Source organism: Rhincodon typus, chromosome 1 (genome assembly GCF_021869965.1).
Source record: "Rhincodon typus isolate 14 chromosome 1, sRhiTyp1.1, whole genome shotgun sequence".
NCBI lineage: Eukaryota > Metazoa > Chordata > Chondrichthyes > Orectolobiformes > Rhincodontidae > Rhincodon > Rhincodon typus.
Genome location: NC_063332.1, coordinates 125793048 through 125813420, shown reverse-complemented (window position 1 = coordinate 125813420; position 20373 = coordinate 125793048). Strand labels below are relative to the sequence as shown.

Genomic DNA, 20373 nt, shown 5'->3' with positions numbered 1-20373 from the left:
TTCCAGAGACCCATTCCAGCTAGTTCCAGAGACCCATTCCAGCTGATTCCAGAGACCCATTCCAGCTAGTTCCAGAGACCCATTCCAGCTGATTCCAGAGACCCATTCCAGCTGATTCCAGAGACCTATTCCAGCTAATTCCAAAGACCCATTCCAGCTATTCCAGAGACCCATTCCAGCTAGCTCCAGAGACCCATTCCAGCTAATTCCAAAGACCCATTCCGGCTGATGCCAGAGACCCATTCCAGCTAGTTCCAGAGATGCATTCCAGCTGATTCCAGAGACCCATTCCAGCTAGTTCCAGAGATCCATTGCAGCAGATTCCAGAGACCCATTCCAACTGATTTCAGAGACCCATTCCAGGCTCACCAGTCACCAAGCTGCTGACCTCCAACTCCTGCTCAGGGCTCACCAGGCACCTTTGTGTCATCCATCTGGGCTCGTTAACTGCTGCCATGCTCCAGATCCTGATGAAGATGCCTTCATACCACTTCCTGCCAAAGGCAATAAAAAAAAGAGAAAAAAAAGATAAGAACAAAAAGAAAAGCAGGCAGAATGGATGAGCCCTGGGCACAGGAGCCTGAATGCTGCTTACTCTGCTGCCGCCATCTTAGAAACCTGTGTCTAGGAGCCTAGGAGCTGTGAACCATGGAGGAGAGCGCTGGGACACATTTCTTCCTCACTTTCACTTTGGAACTGATAAACAAGGATCTGGTTAGACTGTATTTGAAATGTTGCGAGCAGTTTTGGGCACCATATCTAAGGAAGGATGTGCTGGCATTGGAAGGTGTCCAGAGGAGGTTTACAAGAATGATCCTGCGGATGAAGGGCTTGTCACATGAGGAGTGGTTTAGGACTCTGGGTCTGTACTCTCTGGAGTTTAGAAGGATGAGGGCACATCTCATTGAAACTTAGAGGGTACTGAGGGGCCTCGATAGAGGGGACGTGGCGAAGATGTTTCCACTAGTAGGAGAGACAAGGACCGGAGGGCACAGCCTCAGAGTGGAAGGACGACCCTTGAGAACTGAGAAGGAACTTCTTCAGCCGGAGGGTGGTGAATCTGTGGAACTTAGTGCCACAGAGAGCTTTAGACAGAGAGAGATAGTTTCTTGATTAGTGAGGGGATCAAGGTTTATGGGGAGAAAGCAGGAGAATGGGGCTGAGAAACATACCAGCCATGATTGATTAGTGGAGCAGAATGGTTTATTTCTGCTCCTATATCTTTGGTCTTAATGGACAGAAATTTGGAAGTTTCTTTGGCATGGATTTTTTGATTGGATCTTCTTCACATATTGCTGTCGAGCATCTGTTCTACTTTGGTTCTCTGGGCAATTGGGTTTCCTTTATATTTTCTCCGAATGTCATCTTGTGGAAGTTAGCATGTCACAGAATGGTGGATACTGTCTTAGTGGGAGAGTGAGGTCACATTAGAGACAAGATTTTGATGCCCCGCTGAACCCTTGATGGCAGCAGTGATTGTTTTAGAGTCAAAGACTTACAGATGCTGCTGGCCTGATACACTTGCATCAATTTTGCATGTTTCTTCTAGCAGGGTGTCATTGGTATATTTTTTGGGTTTTTCCAGAAGTGCTTTTCTGAAAGTGTTAATAGGTAAGGAAGCACTAAATTAGTTTCATTGAAATCACATTCTGCAGCTTTGCATCAATACCTGTCCATCAATTGCTCAATCTTTTCACCTGGCTTTTGTTGGGACAATAGTATGTCCTAAAAATGACTTCAACTTTAAATTGCTCTTCTGAAAGCTGAAAAAAAATTGTCAGGATCTTTGCAGTGATCATCAGACATATTGGAGAATTTTAATCTTCTTCACCTTTCTGTGCTAAAAACAAGAAGTTTGATTGCCCATCATTCTTTATCAGTTATTTGTTAATTGACAACATATTGATTTCGTTTTAAAAGCTGAAATTCTGACAATGTTAAAAATGTGCCAATCCATGTTCAGATAGTTGATTTCCCTTTTTTGGTTGTTTTATGCTGTCTAAAGTGCCAGTCTAAGAATCTATATGGCAATGTAGTGCCTTTCTGTGTTTGCATTGGCTCCACTGTCTTTTAATTCTATGTAGTAGTCCTATTAAAAATTACTGGCTTGTAGTAACAGACTTTTGCCTGTTGGTGGCAGTCGTACCCATAAAAAGGGAACAATGACCACCTGGTTTTCAAAAATTTTTTTTGGAAAAGAAACTGGTGGAATCAACCAATGTCAGAACACAGGTGCAGATTTGTTTGTATTATTTGTGTGTTTCTATAAATACTCTTTGGAGGAGCAATTTATTTTCTGTCATTCAGCACTTTTAACCACTGTTTATGTTAAATTGGATCAACAAAAGCCTCTTGTGTTCGTTTTTGTTTCAAAGAGTTACCAAGAGGTAGCATACTCACTGTGCTTCAGTACGTATTGTAGCACTTTATTTCAGGTGCAGTTGCAATAGTTGTAACTACAGCTCTAAACTCACACAGATTGATGGATGACTGTTAGGAAATGAACTGTCACATTTCTGTCATCTCTCAGCCTTTCGCATCTACTTACTGTCACCACCAGCTTTTAGTGCCCACATGCTACCATCATCATGTTATTTATTGTTTCAGATATGTAAGTCCACGTAACATATACCACAGATAGTCAGCTTCTGTTGAGTTAGATATCTTGCTAACTGTTTACAATGTCACAGAATTACACATACAGTCTGGGTTCTGTGCTTACTGAGGTTACTGTACATTACACACATAGCTGACTGAATACACTGTCATTGTACAGAGATAGAGAGAATGAAAATATTGTGGTTACCTTTATAATGGCACATCACATGTTGTGATGCCATTTAGCCGTTTGAAAAGTACAAGCCTATCTGGTCTGGAATCCAAGCCATTAACAACACAGGGTTAGACATCCCAAAAAGAGATACTGTTTACCTTCCCTGAGGTCACTGCAGCACTACAACTGAGTTCAGTGGGCCGCAAGGTTGATGCTCAGTTCTTTCACCGTGTCTATTCACCTCTGCTTTGCTTTGAGAGGCTAGACTGTTTCTCCCATCCTTCAGAAATATCCCATCACTTCAGTCCCTTGGATCCTGCAGCAGGATCTTCAGATAAGCGGAAGAGCCCTGGAGTGGGATTTAATAAAGGTTTTTGATTGATTGATTGATTTATTGTTATGTGTACCGAAATACAGTGAAAGGCTTTGCTTATGTGTAGCACAGGCAGATCATAGTAAACAAAGGATGTACAGAACAAAAAGATTAAGACAGAGGCATACAGGTTACATTGCAAGGGCATGCGCGAAGCGAGATCAGCATTATTTGAAGCTAGAGAGTCCATTCATCAGTCTGATAACAGCTGGGAAGAAGCTGTTCCTGAACCTACTGGTGCATGTGTTCAGGTTTCTGTACCTTCTGCCTGATGGAAGAAGTTGTAGGAGATCATTACCAGGGTGCAATTCGAAGATGTTGGCAGCCTTCCTGCGGCAGTGAGCTGTGTAAATAGAGACCATGGATGGAAGGTTGGCTTCCGTGATGGTCTGGGCTGTGTACACCACTTTCTGTAGTTTCTTACAGTCCTGGGCAGAGCAGTTGCCATACCAGGCCATTAAGTACCCGGACAATATGCTTTTGATGGTGCATCTGTAGAAGTTGGTGAGGGACCTTCTGGACATGCCAAATTTCCTGAGCCGCCTGAGGAAGAAGAGGCGTTGTTGTGCCTTCTTGACTGTCGCATTTACGTGGGATGTCCAGGACAGGTTGTCGATTATAATCACTCCAAGGAATTTAATGCTCTTGGCCCTCTTAACCTCAGTTCTGTTAATGTAGCTGGGGGTGTGTTCTCCTCCTTTCTCTCTGAAGTTGATGATCTTTAGTTTTGTCGACGTTGAGAGACAGACTGTTTTCATTGCACCACTTCATCAAGCCCTCTATCTCCCTTCTGTAGTTTGACTCAACGTTGTTAGATATCCGTCCCACTATGGTGGTGTCATCGGCGAACTTGTAGATGGCTTTCGTTTGGAATTTGGCAACACAGTCGTGGATGTACAGGGAGTACAGGAGGCGGCTGAGGACACATCTTTAAGGGGCTCCAGTGTTGAGTGTTATTGCGGAGGTGATTGGGATGGTGGGGGGAGGGAAGTGCAACCTTCCTAGGGCTCGATCCATTCTTTTTGCTCTTCAGGAAACAATGGAGATTTCAACCATTCAGACCCCATGCTCTCACTCCCTTATTGATCTGGAAAGACAGGAAACTGGAAGTGGTTTGCAGATGATGTGGCTGAGTGTCTGTAAAACCTGCTGCTACAGCAAATAGGTTACCAACCTTCTGGCTGGCTCCCCACCCCACTGTGAGCCAATCCCTTTTTTTAAAAATAAGACTCCCTGCTTTGTTGCTTTAGTTTCAGAAATTGCAGGCAGCAGCATAAAAGAATATAGTGCAGAATATAATCTATCGCATCACCAATCATACATCTCAGTGTCACCCTTAGGTTTAGAATGCATCAGTCAGACAAAGCAGACATCAAACATCAGATACTGTCATAGCACGTGTATGTGGTACACAGATCTGAGCATACAAAGTAGTCTTGGTGTTTCAAAGATATCAGGAATATCACTATCTGTAGCCTGGAAAACTAGCAAGTGTGGGGAGGGGCTTAGTTTGCAAAAAGAATGGTCAAGTGATCTGATACAAACTCTAAATATTGATGGAAATAACAGTCTGGTTCCCTGACAAAGTGGATCTTGGTTAATTGAACAAAAAACTGTATATGAGAAATGATTTAAATTCATTGTTGAGAATTGTGAGGTAATGTATTTTGTTGAAAGAAACACGGAGAGACAATCCAGGTTCTAGAGTACAACTTTGAGGGGAGTACAGGAGCAGAGGGACCTCGGGGCTCACGTCAATGATTCTCTGAAGATGGGCTAAGCAAGTTGAAACAGTTAAGAGACTTGTAGGATCCTTGGTTTTATAATTAGAAGCAGACAGTTTAAAAGCAAGGAAGTGACACCACACCTCTACAAATCATTGGTCAGACTACATTTGGGGTATTGTGTTCAGTCTGGGCATCTTATTTAAGGAAGGATTTAAAGCCCTGGAGAGAGTGCAAAAGAGATTTACGAGAATGATATCAAGAATGAAGGATTTTAGATGCAAGGAAAGATTAGAGAAATTGGGCTTATTCCCCTTGGAGCAGAGCAGATTAAGAGATTATTGAGGTGTAAAAAATTGTGAACAATTTTGACAGAGTAAAGAAGGATATTCTGTTTCCTATTTTATTCGGTTTGCTATGTTAATAACTAGAGATCACAGTTTCGAGAGAGCTAGGAGTGAGATGAGGAAAGTGTTCTTTTCTCAGAGAATTGTTAGGATTTGGAATCACTGCCTGGGAGAGTGGTGGAGGCAGATTCCATAGGAGGTTTCAAAGGCGAGCTAGATGTATATTTAAAAGTGATCAATTTAGAGGGCTGAGGAGATAGGGCTGGAGAAAGGGATTAGCTTTTTCGGGAGTCAGTACAAACATGATGGGTCAAATGGCCTCCTTCTGTACTGTAAAAGTCTATGATTCTATATCTTTTGATAGCTGTACAATTAATATCCTTTATAGATTATATTTAATAAAGGGACTATGATTGCTAAAATCTGCACAATTAGCAATTGTATCAATTTTCATGAACTCTTCTTCACTAATTATCTTTTATTGTTTTATTATTCAGCTGGAAACAGATACCTGAGTAAGTATCCGACTAAAACAATTCATTAAATGGAATGTGCCATTTCAAAGCCATGTCCTAATGAAACAATGGATTTACCTTCCCCATGCAGGACCTGCTGGCATTATGGACTGTTCTGTTAACTTGATGTTTTTGGTGGATGGTTCATGGAACATGGGCCTCGAGGGATTCCTTCAAGCTAAAGCTTTTGTTAAAAGACTTCTTCGGTTCATCACAACTTCTTCAGCAAGACTCTTAGTGGGATTTGCTCAGTACAGTGACAACGTTTGTATTGAGATTGGAATGGGACAGTACAGTGACTTCAATGGTTTGTTTAAAGCAATAGATGGCATATCCTTTAATGGCGGAAAGACTTTCACTGGAAAAGCCCTGCAATATGTAGCTGAAAATGGTTTCAGTGAAGTCTCTCGAATGAATGTTCCTCATGTCCTTGTAGTGTTTTCCAATTCTAAATCTCATGACTCAGTGCTACTCGCTGCACAACACACTAAAGAAAAGGAGATACTTGTTTTGTCCATTGGAAAAAAATACATTCAAAATCAACTAAACCACATAGCTGGAGATGCTCAGCTTGCATTTGCATATAATGAACCACAAGAACTCTACGGTAAGGTTTTGGAGCTCAGGAGAAAGATATGTGGATTTAACACACCTGGTAAGTTGTCCTATTATCTGTGTTGGTGCTTAGGGTTTAAAAATGTGCTTTTTAGCACAGATGTTAACTCTGGGTGAGATTTGGGTGTGTGCATGATGAGGTGACTTGCTGCAGCAGAAATGAGGCTCATGTTATTTAAATTAGGGACAATAGCAATACATGCACCCAGTTTGAGGCAATCATAAGAGAATGAAAGGTAATCCTGACAAACTCTGATTCCACGATGTAAAGTGACATGTCCCCAAGTCTAATTCTGTATCTAGATATTCAGTGGGGTATGAATTCTGAGCATTATATTGCCTTAATATCTTCAGTAATGTATAGTAAGGTGAAATAGAAAAAAGTATGAATTAGAAGCCAGGAGACATTCCCTTTCATTCATAAAGAAGAAAATTGCATAGAGGAAATTTTCTGATGTGCTGTGTCTGGCTACAGAGTTGAACTGGCAGTAAGAGGTCATACAAAATTCAGCTCCAAACCTAAAAGATTTATCTTGATTCTTAGGGTTCTTAGTGTCCACAGGCTGTAATCCCTGTAATAATGCTGGGTGCTGGTCAATGGTGATCTGTGGCAGTAAGCTCACAGTGTATTTTGGGGGCAGTAACAAGTGATCTAATTTGAATGTCTAAGACAGGTATCTATACCATTAGAGATACATCTCAGTTAGTCAACAGCCACTGACTTGTCTTTGGCTGTCCAAGCTACTCCTGGCTGCTCCAGGCTGGTTCTGCCTTTACCAGGGGGATGGTCAGTCTGTGCCTACTGATTGGGTTCCAGGAAGGTCAAGGTTACAGAAATTTCCTGCAGTTGGTTGGAGATGCAGGTGTGGACACCTACTTACCCATCATCTCAACCATATTTGAGAAAAACTGTTTCCTGCTGGCTGCACAAGTATTTGATTCTCTTGCAACACTGTCCTTTTGAAGATTAGATCTCAAAGATGTGGGTCCCTTTGCTCCTCGGAGGAGAGTAACCATTTCTCTGCTTTCCATAGAGGAATGACAGTATTCTGTTTGCATTCTCCCTTGTGCTCAGTGACGCACCCGAGTATGACCTGTCTGACACTGTAATTGATTTTAATGAGTGAGCATCTTTTTGCTGGTGCAAGTAGATGCCCAAGATGTGGTTGATGAGAATGTGGCAGCAGTGTGTGGATCTGCAATTGGATAGGCAGTCATTAGGATAGTGGACCTCTTCCTCCAAGGCAGCCTTTTTGATGTGAAGCCTAAGGATTAGTTTAGCTGTGAGCACAGTTACATTTGCCTCTGCTTTGTAATCCAGAAAGGAAGCTCAGGATGCTTAATTTGCATATGATGAACCTTTGTCAAACTTCTCCTGCTACCTTGATTCCAACCCGCTCCCCCTACCAGATCTTGAATTGTCTATATTTGTATCTATTGCTTCTCTTTTCTATCCAGTTGGAGCTTTCAGTGATGATGATACTCCACTTGTCAATTTTGTAAGGTTGTATATCACTGCTGGAGTTCATCTGTTGCTGAAACCCCCATCCATTTGTGAGCTCCAGATTGAATGATTCCAGCAACCTCCTCCCATTTTCCACTGTCCAGATCTTGTTTGACTGTGAAAACTGCAGACTAAATCAAGATCATCCTGGTGTAACTTCTCATCTTTGGCTTGCTGAACTTGTCCAATTTCTGCTTCCTCAGCTGCTGCAGTCTTTCCCTGTCAATAGTCACATTTCAGTTGCAGGCTGACTGACTGTGTATTCCTAAAATGATAGCGTTCTGAAAGTAGTACAAACCCCAAGCTGATACAGATTTCAAACAATAGATGTCAAACAGAAAAAGAAATTACTGGCAAAACTCAGCAGGTCTTGCATACTCTTTGTCAGAATTTGAAACTTTAAATTCTGAGTCGGTCTTCAATTTTTTTTAATGTCTGGATCTTCTGTTCCTCAGAAATTTGAATCTGTTTTGCTGCTTACCAGAGGGTACTTCCCTGATTGCGACCTCATGCTATATGCCACCTCTGCCAATATGTGGTTCTGAGTGAGGGTTGTTAGAGATAGCTCCCTGCTACCAATCCTCCTTTTATCATTAGACAGATTCTAGACAAAATATTGATAGTAATACAGGATACACAACCATAGAGTCTACAGAAAGCTTACTGATCTTAGTTAACAAGATGATTAATTGCCTGATAGCAATAACTCCAACTATATCATAAAGCAGACATTATTACTAGGATTTTCAGGATCTGTAGCCTACCATAGAATTCACTGCCTCCAGCCATTGACTGTGTCACCTCACCGGAAACTCAAGATAATGTAAACGTTAACACCTTCGAAATCTTATACAATATTCCCCCACCTATCTCCGCTACTCTCACCTCTACCAACACTTGCCAGTGCTCAGGAACCTCTGTCACTAAGATTGAGAACATGTCACTTCAATCCCTTCTTCTACCTCAATCTTACTAAGGTTTCCCCTTCCTTAACTGTGACCTTCTAACTTTCTCTAATGTCTCTCCAAACTCCCCTCAGGCTCATCTCATCCATAAGATTTATTTCCTGGTCTATCAACCCTCTTTCTCACTAATTAACTGGACATCCAGATTCTCTTTCTAACTGTCATGTTAGTCAGTATTTTTAGTGTTTTTCTCTTGCTAATTAGTTTTGCCTTCAAATCTGCTATCATTAGCCATCTCCTCAAAAAGTCCTTTCATCTTTCCAACATTTCAAAGTGCCATCTCTGTCTTCGCTTCCTAAAGTCCTTGAATCTTTTTCACTTCCTAAATCCATGTACTCCATGCTTGTATCTTTCCAGTGAGGTGTCAACTCCTGCCATTGTGCCATATTGGCTCTTAGCAAAGTAAAGAAACAGCCTCTAAAATGACTGTGATGGAGGCAGACTATCATCCCCACTCTTTCTCGACCTCAAACCCAGCTTTAGTCACAGTTCACCACACCCTCCTCCTCCAATGTCATTCTGCCATCATCCAGCTATGGGGATCCACAGTACTCTCACATGTTTATATTCTTATTGATCTAACCATAGCCAGAGAATGGTCTGTGGTGGTTTCTCTTCCTACTGCCGCACTGTTACTCCTTGTATCCCCTACAACACCGACAACATTCACCCTTCCAAATCTGTTTCTGTGAAAGAAAATGAGACCTTATGCAAAAATTCAGTGAAAACATGAAGAATCCAGAGACATCCTTTGTTTTATTAGACAAAGACCTATGGGAGATGGAGATTTGAAACAAAAACAGAAACTGCTAGTGAAACTCAGCAGTTCTGGCAACATCTGTGGGGAGAGAGCAGAGTTAATGTTTCAAATTCTGACAAAGAGTATGCCAGACCTGCTGAGTTTTGCCAGTAATTTCTTTTTCTGTTTGACATCTTTTGTTTGAAATCTGTATCACCTTGGGGTTTATAACAGCTGGAAGCTGGAAAGTAAAGATTCATGTACAAGGTGCTATTAATGGCATTGATATAAATGTTGTTGTGTTCACAGAAACTCAGAGACAAATTGAAAGAGATTATTTTACGAAATGGTGCAATATAAACTAGAATATGTCAATGTGTGACTTCATTGTTTTACAGATTGTTTTTCCAAGTCTTTAGATCTAGTATTTGCAGTGGATGCTTCTGGTCAAGTTGGAAGACAGAATTTTCGACAAATAAAAGGGTTTGTGAGGAACATTGTCTCACATTTTGATATTGACAAAGACCTCACACAGGTTGCTATGGTGATCTACAGTGACAAGCCCCGAACTCTCTTTAACTTGGATTCATTTGACAGTGAAGGAAAAATTAAAAGGGCAATCAGCTCAGGCCCATTTCTGGATGGGAGTGTTCACACTGGGAAAGCTCTTAAATATATACAGGAGGATACCTTAAGTATCCAGAAGGGAGCAAGGCCAGGAATCCACAAGGTGGTTGTGGTGATTACTAATGGACAGAGTTCAGATGATATTGTTCCGAATGCTGAAGAACTCAGACACAGCGGGATTACCGTAATTGCACTGGGAATGGCGGACACTCAGGCAACAGCACTCCTCAGAATTGCAGGAAGCCGCAAATTTGTGATTCCTGTTCATTCCTATGAAGATTTTAAACATTATGAAATCAACTTGGTACAGAAAATATGTGAAGGTAAGTTGCACCTATCCTGTTTTTAAACTTGCAGAGTACTGTTACATGAGATTTAATTTTAGCACAGTGCATGGCTGACAATGAGCTATGTATGAGAAGCCTCAGTCATCAATAGAGTCTGTAGCATAATATCTCATCTAGGTCTATAACTTCTTATAATCTTCAGTCTCACTGTCACCATATATATATATGTCCAATATTGAAATTTGAAGTCTGTTTTGAAGCAATTAAAGACATGGCATCAGCTTTGGCTGAAAGTCTTTTAGAGTCATAAAGTCATAGGGATGCAGAGCGTGGAAACAAATCCTTCGGACCAACTCATTCATGCCGACCAGATATCCTAAATAAATCCAGTCCCATTTCCCAGCATTTGGCCCATATCCCTCTAAACCCTTCCTATTCATGTATCCATTCGGATGCCTATTAAATGTTGTAATTGTACCAGCCTCCACCACTTCCTCTGGCAGCTCATTCCACACACGCACCACCCTCTGCGTGAAAAAGTTGCCCCTTAGGTCCCTTTTAAATCTTCCCCTCTCACCTTAAACTGATGCCCTCTAGTTTTGGATTCCTGCACCCTGGGGAAAAGATCTTGTTTATTTACCCTATCCATGCCCCTCATGATTTTATAAACCTCTATAAGGTTATCTCTCAGCCTCTGACACTCCAGGGAAAATACCCCCAGTCTATTCAGCCTCTCCCTATAACTCAAACCCTCCAACCTTGGCAACATTCTTGTAAATCTTTTATGAACCCTTTCAAGTTTCACAACATCCTTCCTACAGCAGGGAGACTAAAATTGCACACAGTGTTCCAAAAGTGGCCTAACCGATGCCCTGTACAGCCGCAACATGACTTCCCAACTCCTGTACTCAATGCACTGACAAATAAAGGCAAGCATACCAAATGCCTTCTTCACCATCCTATCTACCTGTGAATCCACTTTCAAGGAACTATGAACCTGCACTCCAAGGTCTCTTTGTTCAGCAACACTTCCCAGGACCTTACCATTTCATGTAGAAGTCCAGCCCTGATTTGCCTTTCCTCAAATATAGCTAAATTAGACTCCATCTGCCACTCCTCAGCCTATTGGCCCATCTGATCAAGATCCCATTGTACTCTGAGGTAACCTCCTTCGCTGTCTACTACACCACCAGTTTTGGTGTCATCTGCAAACTTACTAACCATACCTCCTATGTTCATATCCACGTCACTTATATAAATAACAAAAAGCAGTGGACCCAGCACCAATCCTTGTGGCACACTGCTGGTTACAGGCCTCCAATCTGAAAAGCTTCCCTCCACGACCACCCTCTGTCTTCTACCTTCGAGCCAGTTCTGTATCCAAATAGCTAGTTCTCCCCATATTCCACGTGATCTAACCTTGCTAACCAGTCTACCATGAGGAACCTTGTCAAACGCCTTACTGAAGATCATATAGATCATGTCCAATGTTCTGCCCTCATCAATCCTCTTCGTTACTTCTTCAAACACAATCAAGTTAGTGAGACATGATTTCCCACACACAAAGCCATGTTGACTATCCCTAATCAGTCCTTGCCTTTCCAACTACATGTAAGTCCTGATCCTCAGTTATACAAGTATTGAAGATGTGGCCACATCTGGAATACTGAGTACAGTACCGGTCAGTGTACTTACAGAAGGATGTTAATGTGTTGTAAGCAGTTCAGAGAAGTTTTAGTGGGCTAATACCTGGAATGAGTGCATTGCCTTATGATGAAAGGCTGGACAGACTGGACCTTTATCCTCTGAAAATTAGAAAAGTCAGAGGTGACTTAATTGAAACACATAAGATCCAAATGGGACTTGACAGGGTGGATGTCGAAAGCATGCTTCCTTTTGTGAGAGAATCTAGAACTAGGGGTCAAAGTTTGAAATTAAGATAGCACCCACTTAAGACAGAGTTAAGGATTTGTTTTTTCTCTCAGACAGTTGTTTGGATTGTTTGGATTTCCCATCTTTGTAAGACAGGTAGATAGATTCTTGAGTACTGAGGAGATGAAAGGTTATCCATGATATGCAGGAATGTAAAATGGCGGTTAAAACCAGATCAACCGTGACATTATTGAATGGTGGTGCAGGTTCGCAGGGTTAGGGTTGAATGGCCTACTCTTGTTCATTGTTTGTACGTTCGTATGTTTTTTGGAGCAGCCATGAAGCCTATATCTTTGAGAATTCTCATGTTACTGCTGCATTAGAGGGGCCAGACAAGTTATAAGGAAAGTTATCGGCAGAGAAGAACTACACTCTGTGGCCATGGTTGTGACCATAGTGCATTCCTCTGACTGACCCAGAGCATCGATACAATGCAGCCCATTGTTTGACCAGGGCTATTGTGGAGCAGATGACAGGACTCCTGAAGATATGGTTCTGATGCTTGGATCAGTCTGGTGAAACCTTGCCAGACATGCCAGACACTGTGGGCTACATAACCCTGGCATGCTGTCCTCTGTATGCCTCGACCAGGCAATGAGGAGATGTGGTGGCTGAAGAGCTGGGAGAACAGAATCAATCTTCCAAGGAGGAAGACGAGAACATTGAGCTAGAGGAATATCCAAAAATGTGCAGGTTAGGTGGATTGGCCATGCTAAGTTGTCCCTTGTGTCGAGGGATGCATAGATTAGGTGGATTAGCCATGGGAAATGCAGGATTACAGGGATAGGGTAGGAGGGTGAGTCTGGCTGGGATGTTCTTTGGAGAGTCAGTGTGGACTTGTTGGGCTGACTGGCCTGCTTCCATACTGTAGGGATTCAATGGCTTCTATGGAACATCAAATTCTTCATGATAGAGAGTAGCAGCATCAGATGCCATAAGCCCAACAGGAGTTAATTGACACTGAGGGCTCCCAGTAGCTGTGAGCTTGGTGCAGTGACCACTCAATGTCTATAAATTTGTTGTTGCTTGAAAAGCAAGCACTGTATTCCCATTGGAAGGGGTAAATACATTGCTTTTGCTGTTGCTGAATAAAAGTATTTTGAACTGTTTGAAAGCTTTCCAGTATGTAATGGTCCCATACTGAACAATGAAAAGATACTGGGCATTGGAGAAAGATTAGCACTGTCTTAGACAGACCTGTAAGATGGCATGTGGCTCAGGATGGATAAGCTCTGTAGCTTGGTTCTTAAACAATGATAGATGTAAGAATATGCATTTGTGTGCACTTTGAAATGTCAGCCATACCACCTATGTGCACAAAGAAGCATTGCTTTGTGGTTGCTGTCCTGCTAAGTGCATGATGAAGGGCAGTTCTGGACCTCCAACGCTTGATTAGGTGCAATGCTGTACTTCGGAGATGGTGCCAGAGATTCCAGGGTATCCAGGCAGTGATGAGAACTTCTGCCTAAGCCAAATGGGAAATTTGATAGTGGGGGGTGGGGCACCATAGTTAATTCATAATGAGGTGAGTTTGGTAAGATAGCATAAGAAAACCCATTAGTGCTCACAAAGAGAAACCTTCTGTGAAACTCACCAAAAATGACAGTTAGCCAATTTCTGGTAACAATCAGTTCAATATGACATTACAGCGGGTGGTGCTTGAAGCAATCGTCAGTATTAGCCCTTTCAGACCCTTACACTCATTTACAACATTTTTCTCTACCTGAATACTGGACAGATGGAGTGTTCAAAATGCATTGCGCCTGCATCTTAGGTAACACAATAGTAGCTACTATCATCGTCATAAGAACCCTCTGATCATGCAATCTAGCTGCTGGGTCTCTATAAATCACTGAAGGTTTCTGCCATGATTGTAATGAGGTCAGCCAGCTGGACCTCAGAGAATATGAGTTCCCTGATTGGAGCTGTTAATCTGGTCCAGTCGAGTAGCCCTGGCTGACATATAAAATGGACAAGTGTCAGAAATACTGACACTCTTGTACCTGACTCTGTATGAGGCAAGGATTGGCCATCTATAAATGAAGGGTGACTTGATGACAGGACACCAGCTCTACAGAGTTACATCAGTTTTGAATCCTTTTTGTCAGTAACTCAATTCTGTGATATTCAATGTAAGGGTCAAAATAACATACAAAAATATGCAATGAACATTATTAAATATTTCCATTGAACTGTCTTTGTGTTTTAAATGCCTTCATTAAAAGTTTTACTTAAAGCCTGTTCCAAACTCCTGGGATATTTTCACCCAGATTTGTGACTCTGAACTGAATTTGAATCCCATACTCTCAGTATGTACCCAATTTGTAAAGATGGAGTAACACTGTTCAGTCCACTCTCCTGATGGAATGTCTTTCTTTGTTTCCTTGCTGTCCCTGCCTAGTGGCTTTATTTCAAATTGCCTTGAAAAACAAAAGGACAATTTCAAAAGCTATACTGAGGTATTTATTTTCTCTATTTTTTCTTGAAAGCGACATAATCTGTTTGAGAATCAGTAAACAGAGCTGTTATAGGTTTTCTGTTTTATAAACTTTAGAAAATGGAAATGAAATTAAAGAATAACCTTTCCTCATGATTTCAAAACAAATTAATTGAATTTTGAAGCCAACTAATTATCTTTCTCTAATAATCAGAAAGTATTAATGCTAATGGATTATATCACTGTGATTCTAATAACCAAGGTCAGGAATACTAACAGCATCTGTTCCATATTGGCATTTAACTTTTTTTTTGAGTAGGCAAGTTTGATTTTGAAAATAGCTGAAACCTCTGAGGGAAACAGGAAGGGGGACTAGATAAGGAAGAAACAAACTGGTTGAGGTAATAAGGCCATAACAGTAGTGTGTATCATTTATGAGATACATTGCAGAAATTCGTCAATACTACTTTGGCAGCCTTTTTCTAAACCTGCAATGTCTTTCTTAGAAGAATAGGACATTGAGAGCACCGCATCTGTAGTAATTTGTTCCTACCGCCTGTAAGTTCCCCTCCAAGCTACATACCATCCTGACTTGGAACTGTATCGCCATTCCTTCACTTGTTGGCTCAAAATGCTTGACCTATCTCCTTGACAGCATTGGAGTGTAACCACACCCCAATGACTGCAGTCATTGACAGACATAAGACAGCAATTTACCACCACCTTCTCAAAGGCCCTTTTTATTAATTCATCCACAGGATGTGGGCATCACTGGGTGGGCCCACTGCTAATTGCCCAGAGAGCAGTTGAGGGTTAACTACATTGCTGTGGGTCTGGAGTCACATGTAGGCCAGACTAGCTAAGGATGGCAGATTTCCTTCCCCAAAGGACGTGAGTGAATCCAGATGGTTTTTACCCCTGACAGTAAACAATAGTTTTAGGGTCATCGTTAGATCCTTAGTTCCAGATTGTTTTTAATTGAATTCAAATTCTACCATCTGCCACAGTGGGATTTGAACCCATGTCTCCAGAGCATTAGCTGAATTTTTGAGGGTTAATAATACCACTAGACCATTGCCTCCCCAGCAAAGATAGACAATAGGGATGGACTTAAGAATGGACAATAAATGTTGGCCTAGCTAATGACACTATATTCCATGAAAGCATAAAGAAAAGGTATAATAGATGCATCTGTTTGCAGCACAAGTGTTTATTAGTAAATATCCTGCAACAGTATTGAAGTTTAGGTCAGTATGTGGAGTACAGTTCACCCATATTGATGGTATTTTTTGATTTAACAGGGCCACTTCGGCAATATTCACAACATCCAGTCTCTGAGATATCCAGAAAATAAGAAATATTGTTCAGCTGAAGAAATACTGGAGAAATGGGAATGTCGTTTAGATTTTCAATCATTGGAACTCCTACCTTCTGCTTTTTGAAGCAAGGCATCTTCAGATTGATCACAACTTTAAAAATCCGGTTTATTGTTTTGAATACTAGGAAAAAGTCCCCAACACAGAAATTTACTTTCTATTTCTCACAGCCTGCATTTTTGTGTAAATAAGCATGTTCAGTTTTTGTATCTCTTTTGCCGCAGTTGTTTGCTACAGAGACCATCTGTTGTATAATTGCCGGGCCAGCTCCACAACTTCAGGTCTTATACTGAGCTATTTTAGTACAGTTGTAGTTGTATATGACCTGATAGAATACAGAATACACAGCAGTATACTCAGAAAAATTTTGTATTTATTTCTTATAAAATGTCCAATAATAAATTGTAATGCTTTTCACTTTTAACATGAGAGCACAAATGCAATTTGACGGTTGTGTTTTAGCACTGATTTTGCAATATATTTGCTCTCTTTACCCATTAGTAAACAATACTGAGGAATAAGTCAACACAGAATTGCATCACCAGAATTTATAAATCACATTTAACCTAACTTAGTAACATCCATTAAAATTTAAATCATTTTCTTTGAGAAGTATACAGTTACTTTATCAAAACAGTACCTGAATGCCCAAGGGGACTTAGACAGGCTAAGTGGGGAGACAAGACTTTGACAGCTGGAATATAATGTGGATGTGTACAGGTTATCCGCTTTGGTAAGAGGAACGAAGGTATTTTATAAATGGTGAGAGATTGGAAAAGTTAATGTCCAATGACACCTGAGTATTTTTGTTCATAAGTCACTGAAAACTAGTAGGCAGTGCAACAAGGCAAATGGTATGTTGGCCTTCATCACAAGAAAACTTGAGTACAGGAGTGAAGATAGCTTACTTTAATTGTATCAAACTTTGTTGAGACTATTTCTGGAGTGCTGTTACGTGGTTCTGGTTTCCTTACCAAAGAAAGCACATATTTTCTCTAGAAGAAATGCAGCAGGAGTTCATCAGACTGATTGCAGGAATAGTGGACCTCTCCTGTGAGATGAGATTGAGGACATTGACCCTGCATTCATTTGAATTTAGAAGAATGAGAGGTGATCTCAGTGAAATGTACAAATTTCTTAAAGGGCAAGACAGTGTAGATACAGTAAGGATATTTCCCTAGGCAGGAGGGTCTGGAACTAGGGGACTCATGCTCAGAATAAGAGACAAGCCATTTAGGACTGAGGTAAGGAGGAATTTCTTCAATTAGAGGGGAGTGAATCTTTGGAATTTTTTTCCCTGAGAGGGTTATGAAAACTCAGTCATTGAGTATGTTCAATAGATTTTGATGCCCAAGGGATGTGGGGATAGTGTAAGAACATGGTATTGAGGTGAATGATCAGCCAGGATATAGCATGGCAAAGTAAGTTCAACAGGCTGAATAGCCTCCTTCTGCTCCTGTCTTCATATGCAATGCTTTATCTCATGCTTTAAGCCAATACTGCTGTCTGCACATTGAAGTACTAGTCTGGAGTTTCAGGCTGTGGGTGCCCCTGAGGCTGATTACTCCTTATCGCAAAGTAAGGCTCTTTAGCTCCTTCTGTGCTGTAACACTCCTTTATATTTATCTCCAGGCACAGCCTCCAGTGCAAGGTCTAACTCCTGATCATTTGATACTGGTATCTTCTCTCCTACTGATGTCAGAGTCATGGGATCAACAGCATCATAATATACATGAATCTCATTATTTCACGTGTACTCTCTCAAAAACATTTTCCAATAACACAGTGGCTCAGTGGTTAACACTGCTGCCTCACAGCAGCAAGGACCGGGGTTCGATTCCAGCCTTGGGTGACTGTCTGCGTGGAGTTTGCACATTCCTGTGTCAGCGTGGATTTCCTCCGGGTGCTCTGGTTTCCTCCCACAATCCAAAGATGTGCAGGTTAGGTGAATTGGTCATGCTAAATTGTCCATCTTGTATAGGGTGGGAAATGCAGTGTTAGGGTAGGGGGTGAGTCTGGATGGGATGCTCTTTGGAGGGTCAGTGTGGACTCGACTGGCTGAATGGCCTGCTTCCACACGGTAGGGATTTTATGACTCATGACAATGATGTCAAGTAGAACAAATCTTATCTCGTATTTGTCGTCTTAAAGTTATATCATAATTTTCAGTTTGAAAGATATGTGCTATCAGTTGTTGGTCACTTTTCCTTAAGATGCAAAATCTTTTCATGTGATAGGTTTTTATTAATGTTTTAAAAGATATAGAAATTCAAATTACTCTTAACATTCGCTGGTTTAAATGGGAGTTAACTTTGCGCATTTTAGCACATTTTGAGGCACGTAAAACAGATCAAGGTTAGAGTGCACTAAAACACTACACACCATTTATTGTCTAATCCAAAGGTTCTGCAATCACACTGTTCAACACCCTGAATAGTTCTTAGCTAGGATAAACAGCATTCCATTATTCAACAGTTACTCAACTCCTGGCCCACCTCATCTCCTACCCTCTGTGAATTTGAGTCCATCCAAAATTCGGCTGCACAGCTCTGAATTGACTGTTCATATACTACCCTTGCTTGACAAACATTGGCTGTCTGTTAAAGCAATACATCAATCTTAAAATTCTCTTGTTTACAAATCACTCCATGCCCTCAGCCCTCCCAATCTCAATAGTTTCATTTATCTTATAAACCTCCAAATTATCAGCATTCATCTAATTCTGGCTTTGAGCATCTCAATTGTTGGCTATGCCTTCAACTGATGAGATCCTAAACTCTAGAATTCCCTCCCTAAACCTTTGTTTCTCTGTCTCTTTTCTCCTTCAAGATGCTTTTAAAGCTTATAATTATTTACAATATGTATTAATGCCCTGGATGACAGAGTTGAATGTACTATCACTAAGCTGACAGATGACACAAAAATAGAAGGGAAGGCAAACGGTGAGGATAACCGAAAGGATCTCCAGAGCGATGTGGACAGGTTAAGTGAGTGGGCAGATAGAAAGCAATGTGGGATCGTGAGGTTTATATTTTGGCAGGAAGAATACAGGAGATGAATACTATTTAAATGGGGAAAGACTAGAGAAAGCTACAGCAGAGAAGGACTTGGGAGTCCTTTTGTATAAATTACAAAAAGCCAAATAGGGGAGCCAAATGGAACATTGGCCTTTATTTCAAAAGGAATCGAGTATAACAATAGAGGTGTCTTGCTAAAACTATAGAAGACACTAGTTAGACCACACCTAGAATATTGTGAACAGTTTTCGTCCCTTTATTCTAAGGAAAGATGTATTCACATTGAAAGCAGTGAGAAGAAGCTTCACCAGGCTGATCCTGAATGTGAAGGTTTTTTTTTTAAATGAGGAGAGAGCAATTAAGTTGGGCAAGTACTCATTGGAAGAATGAGTGGAGACCTGATAGAAGCAAAGAAAGCCTTGACAGGACAAATGTAGAGAAATGTTTTTGTCTCGTGGAAGAAACTAGAACCAGAGGGCATGATCTTAGAGTAATGGGTTGCACATCTAGGACAGAGATGAGGAAGAATGTTTTTTGCACCGAGGGTGGTGAATCTGAGAAATTCTTTACCCAGAAGGCTGTAGAGGTTGGCTTGTTAAGTATATTTAAGGCTGAGACAGACAGATTTTTAATCAGTAAGGGAATTGAGGGCAATGGGGATAAGTGGAAATGGAGCTGGGGATTATCAGACCAGCCATGATCACATTAAATAGTGACTCAGTGAGCTGAATGGCCTAATCTTGCTCCTAAGTCTTATGATCTTAACTCTTTAGTTTTGATTAGCTGGTCTAATTTTTTTTACGTGTCTCAGTACCAGATTTTTATTAAGAATACAAAAGGAGAACACAGACTGGACCAATTTACAGATACAATCTGGAAGTATAGCAGGACAATGGTGAGAAGAGGAAACACATGATTAAGCATCAAACGAGCCAGCATCCCAACCACGCATACAAGCTTACAGAATCATTATGGCATAGGAATCTATCGAGTCCGTGCCAGCCTGCTGTGGAGCAATCCAGTCATTCCTAATCCCTTGCTTTATCCTCGTAGTTCTGCAAGTTTATTTCCCATTGGTCTACTATTGCGAAGTTGGGTAGAGTATTTCTGGATTGGGAGGCAGGATGTTAGAATTTGGTGTT

The 20373-nt window shown here is 41.1% G+C and overlaps 1 protein-coding gene across 1 annotated transcript in view; it reads left to right on the top strand.

The window, feature by feature from the left end:
• The window catches only part of LOC109924402 (von Willebrand factor A domain-containing protein 2-like), a 69624-nt gene extending 53432 nt beyond the window's left edge, over positions 1–16192 (top strand). Inside the window, exons 11-14 of the mRNA XM_048606179.1 lie at positions 5715–5732; positions 5824–6387; positions 9954–10505; positions 16140–16192. Of these exons, the coding sequence (XP_048462136.1) occupies positions 5715–5732; positions 5824–6387; positions 9954–10505; positions 16140–16192 (1187 nt within the window). The remainder of the gene's footprint in view (positions 1–5714; positions 5733–5823; positions 6388–9953; positions 10506–16139) is intronic.
• Positions 16193–20373: the final 4181 nt, after the last annotated feature.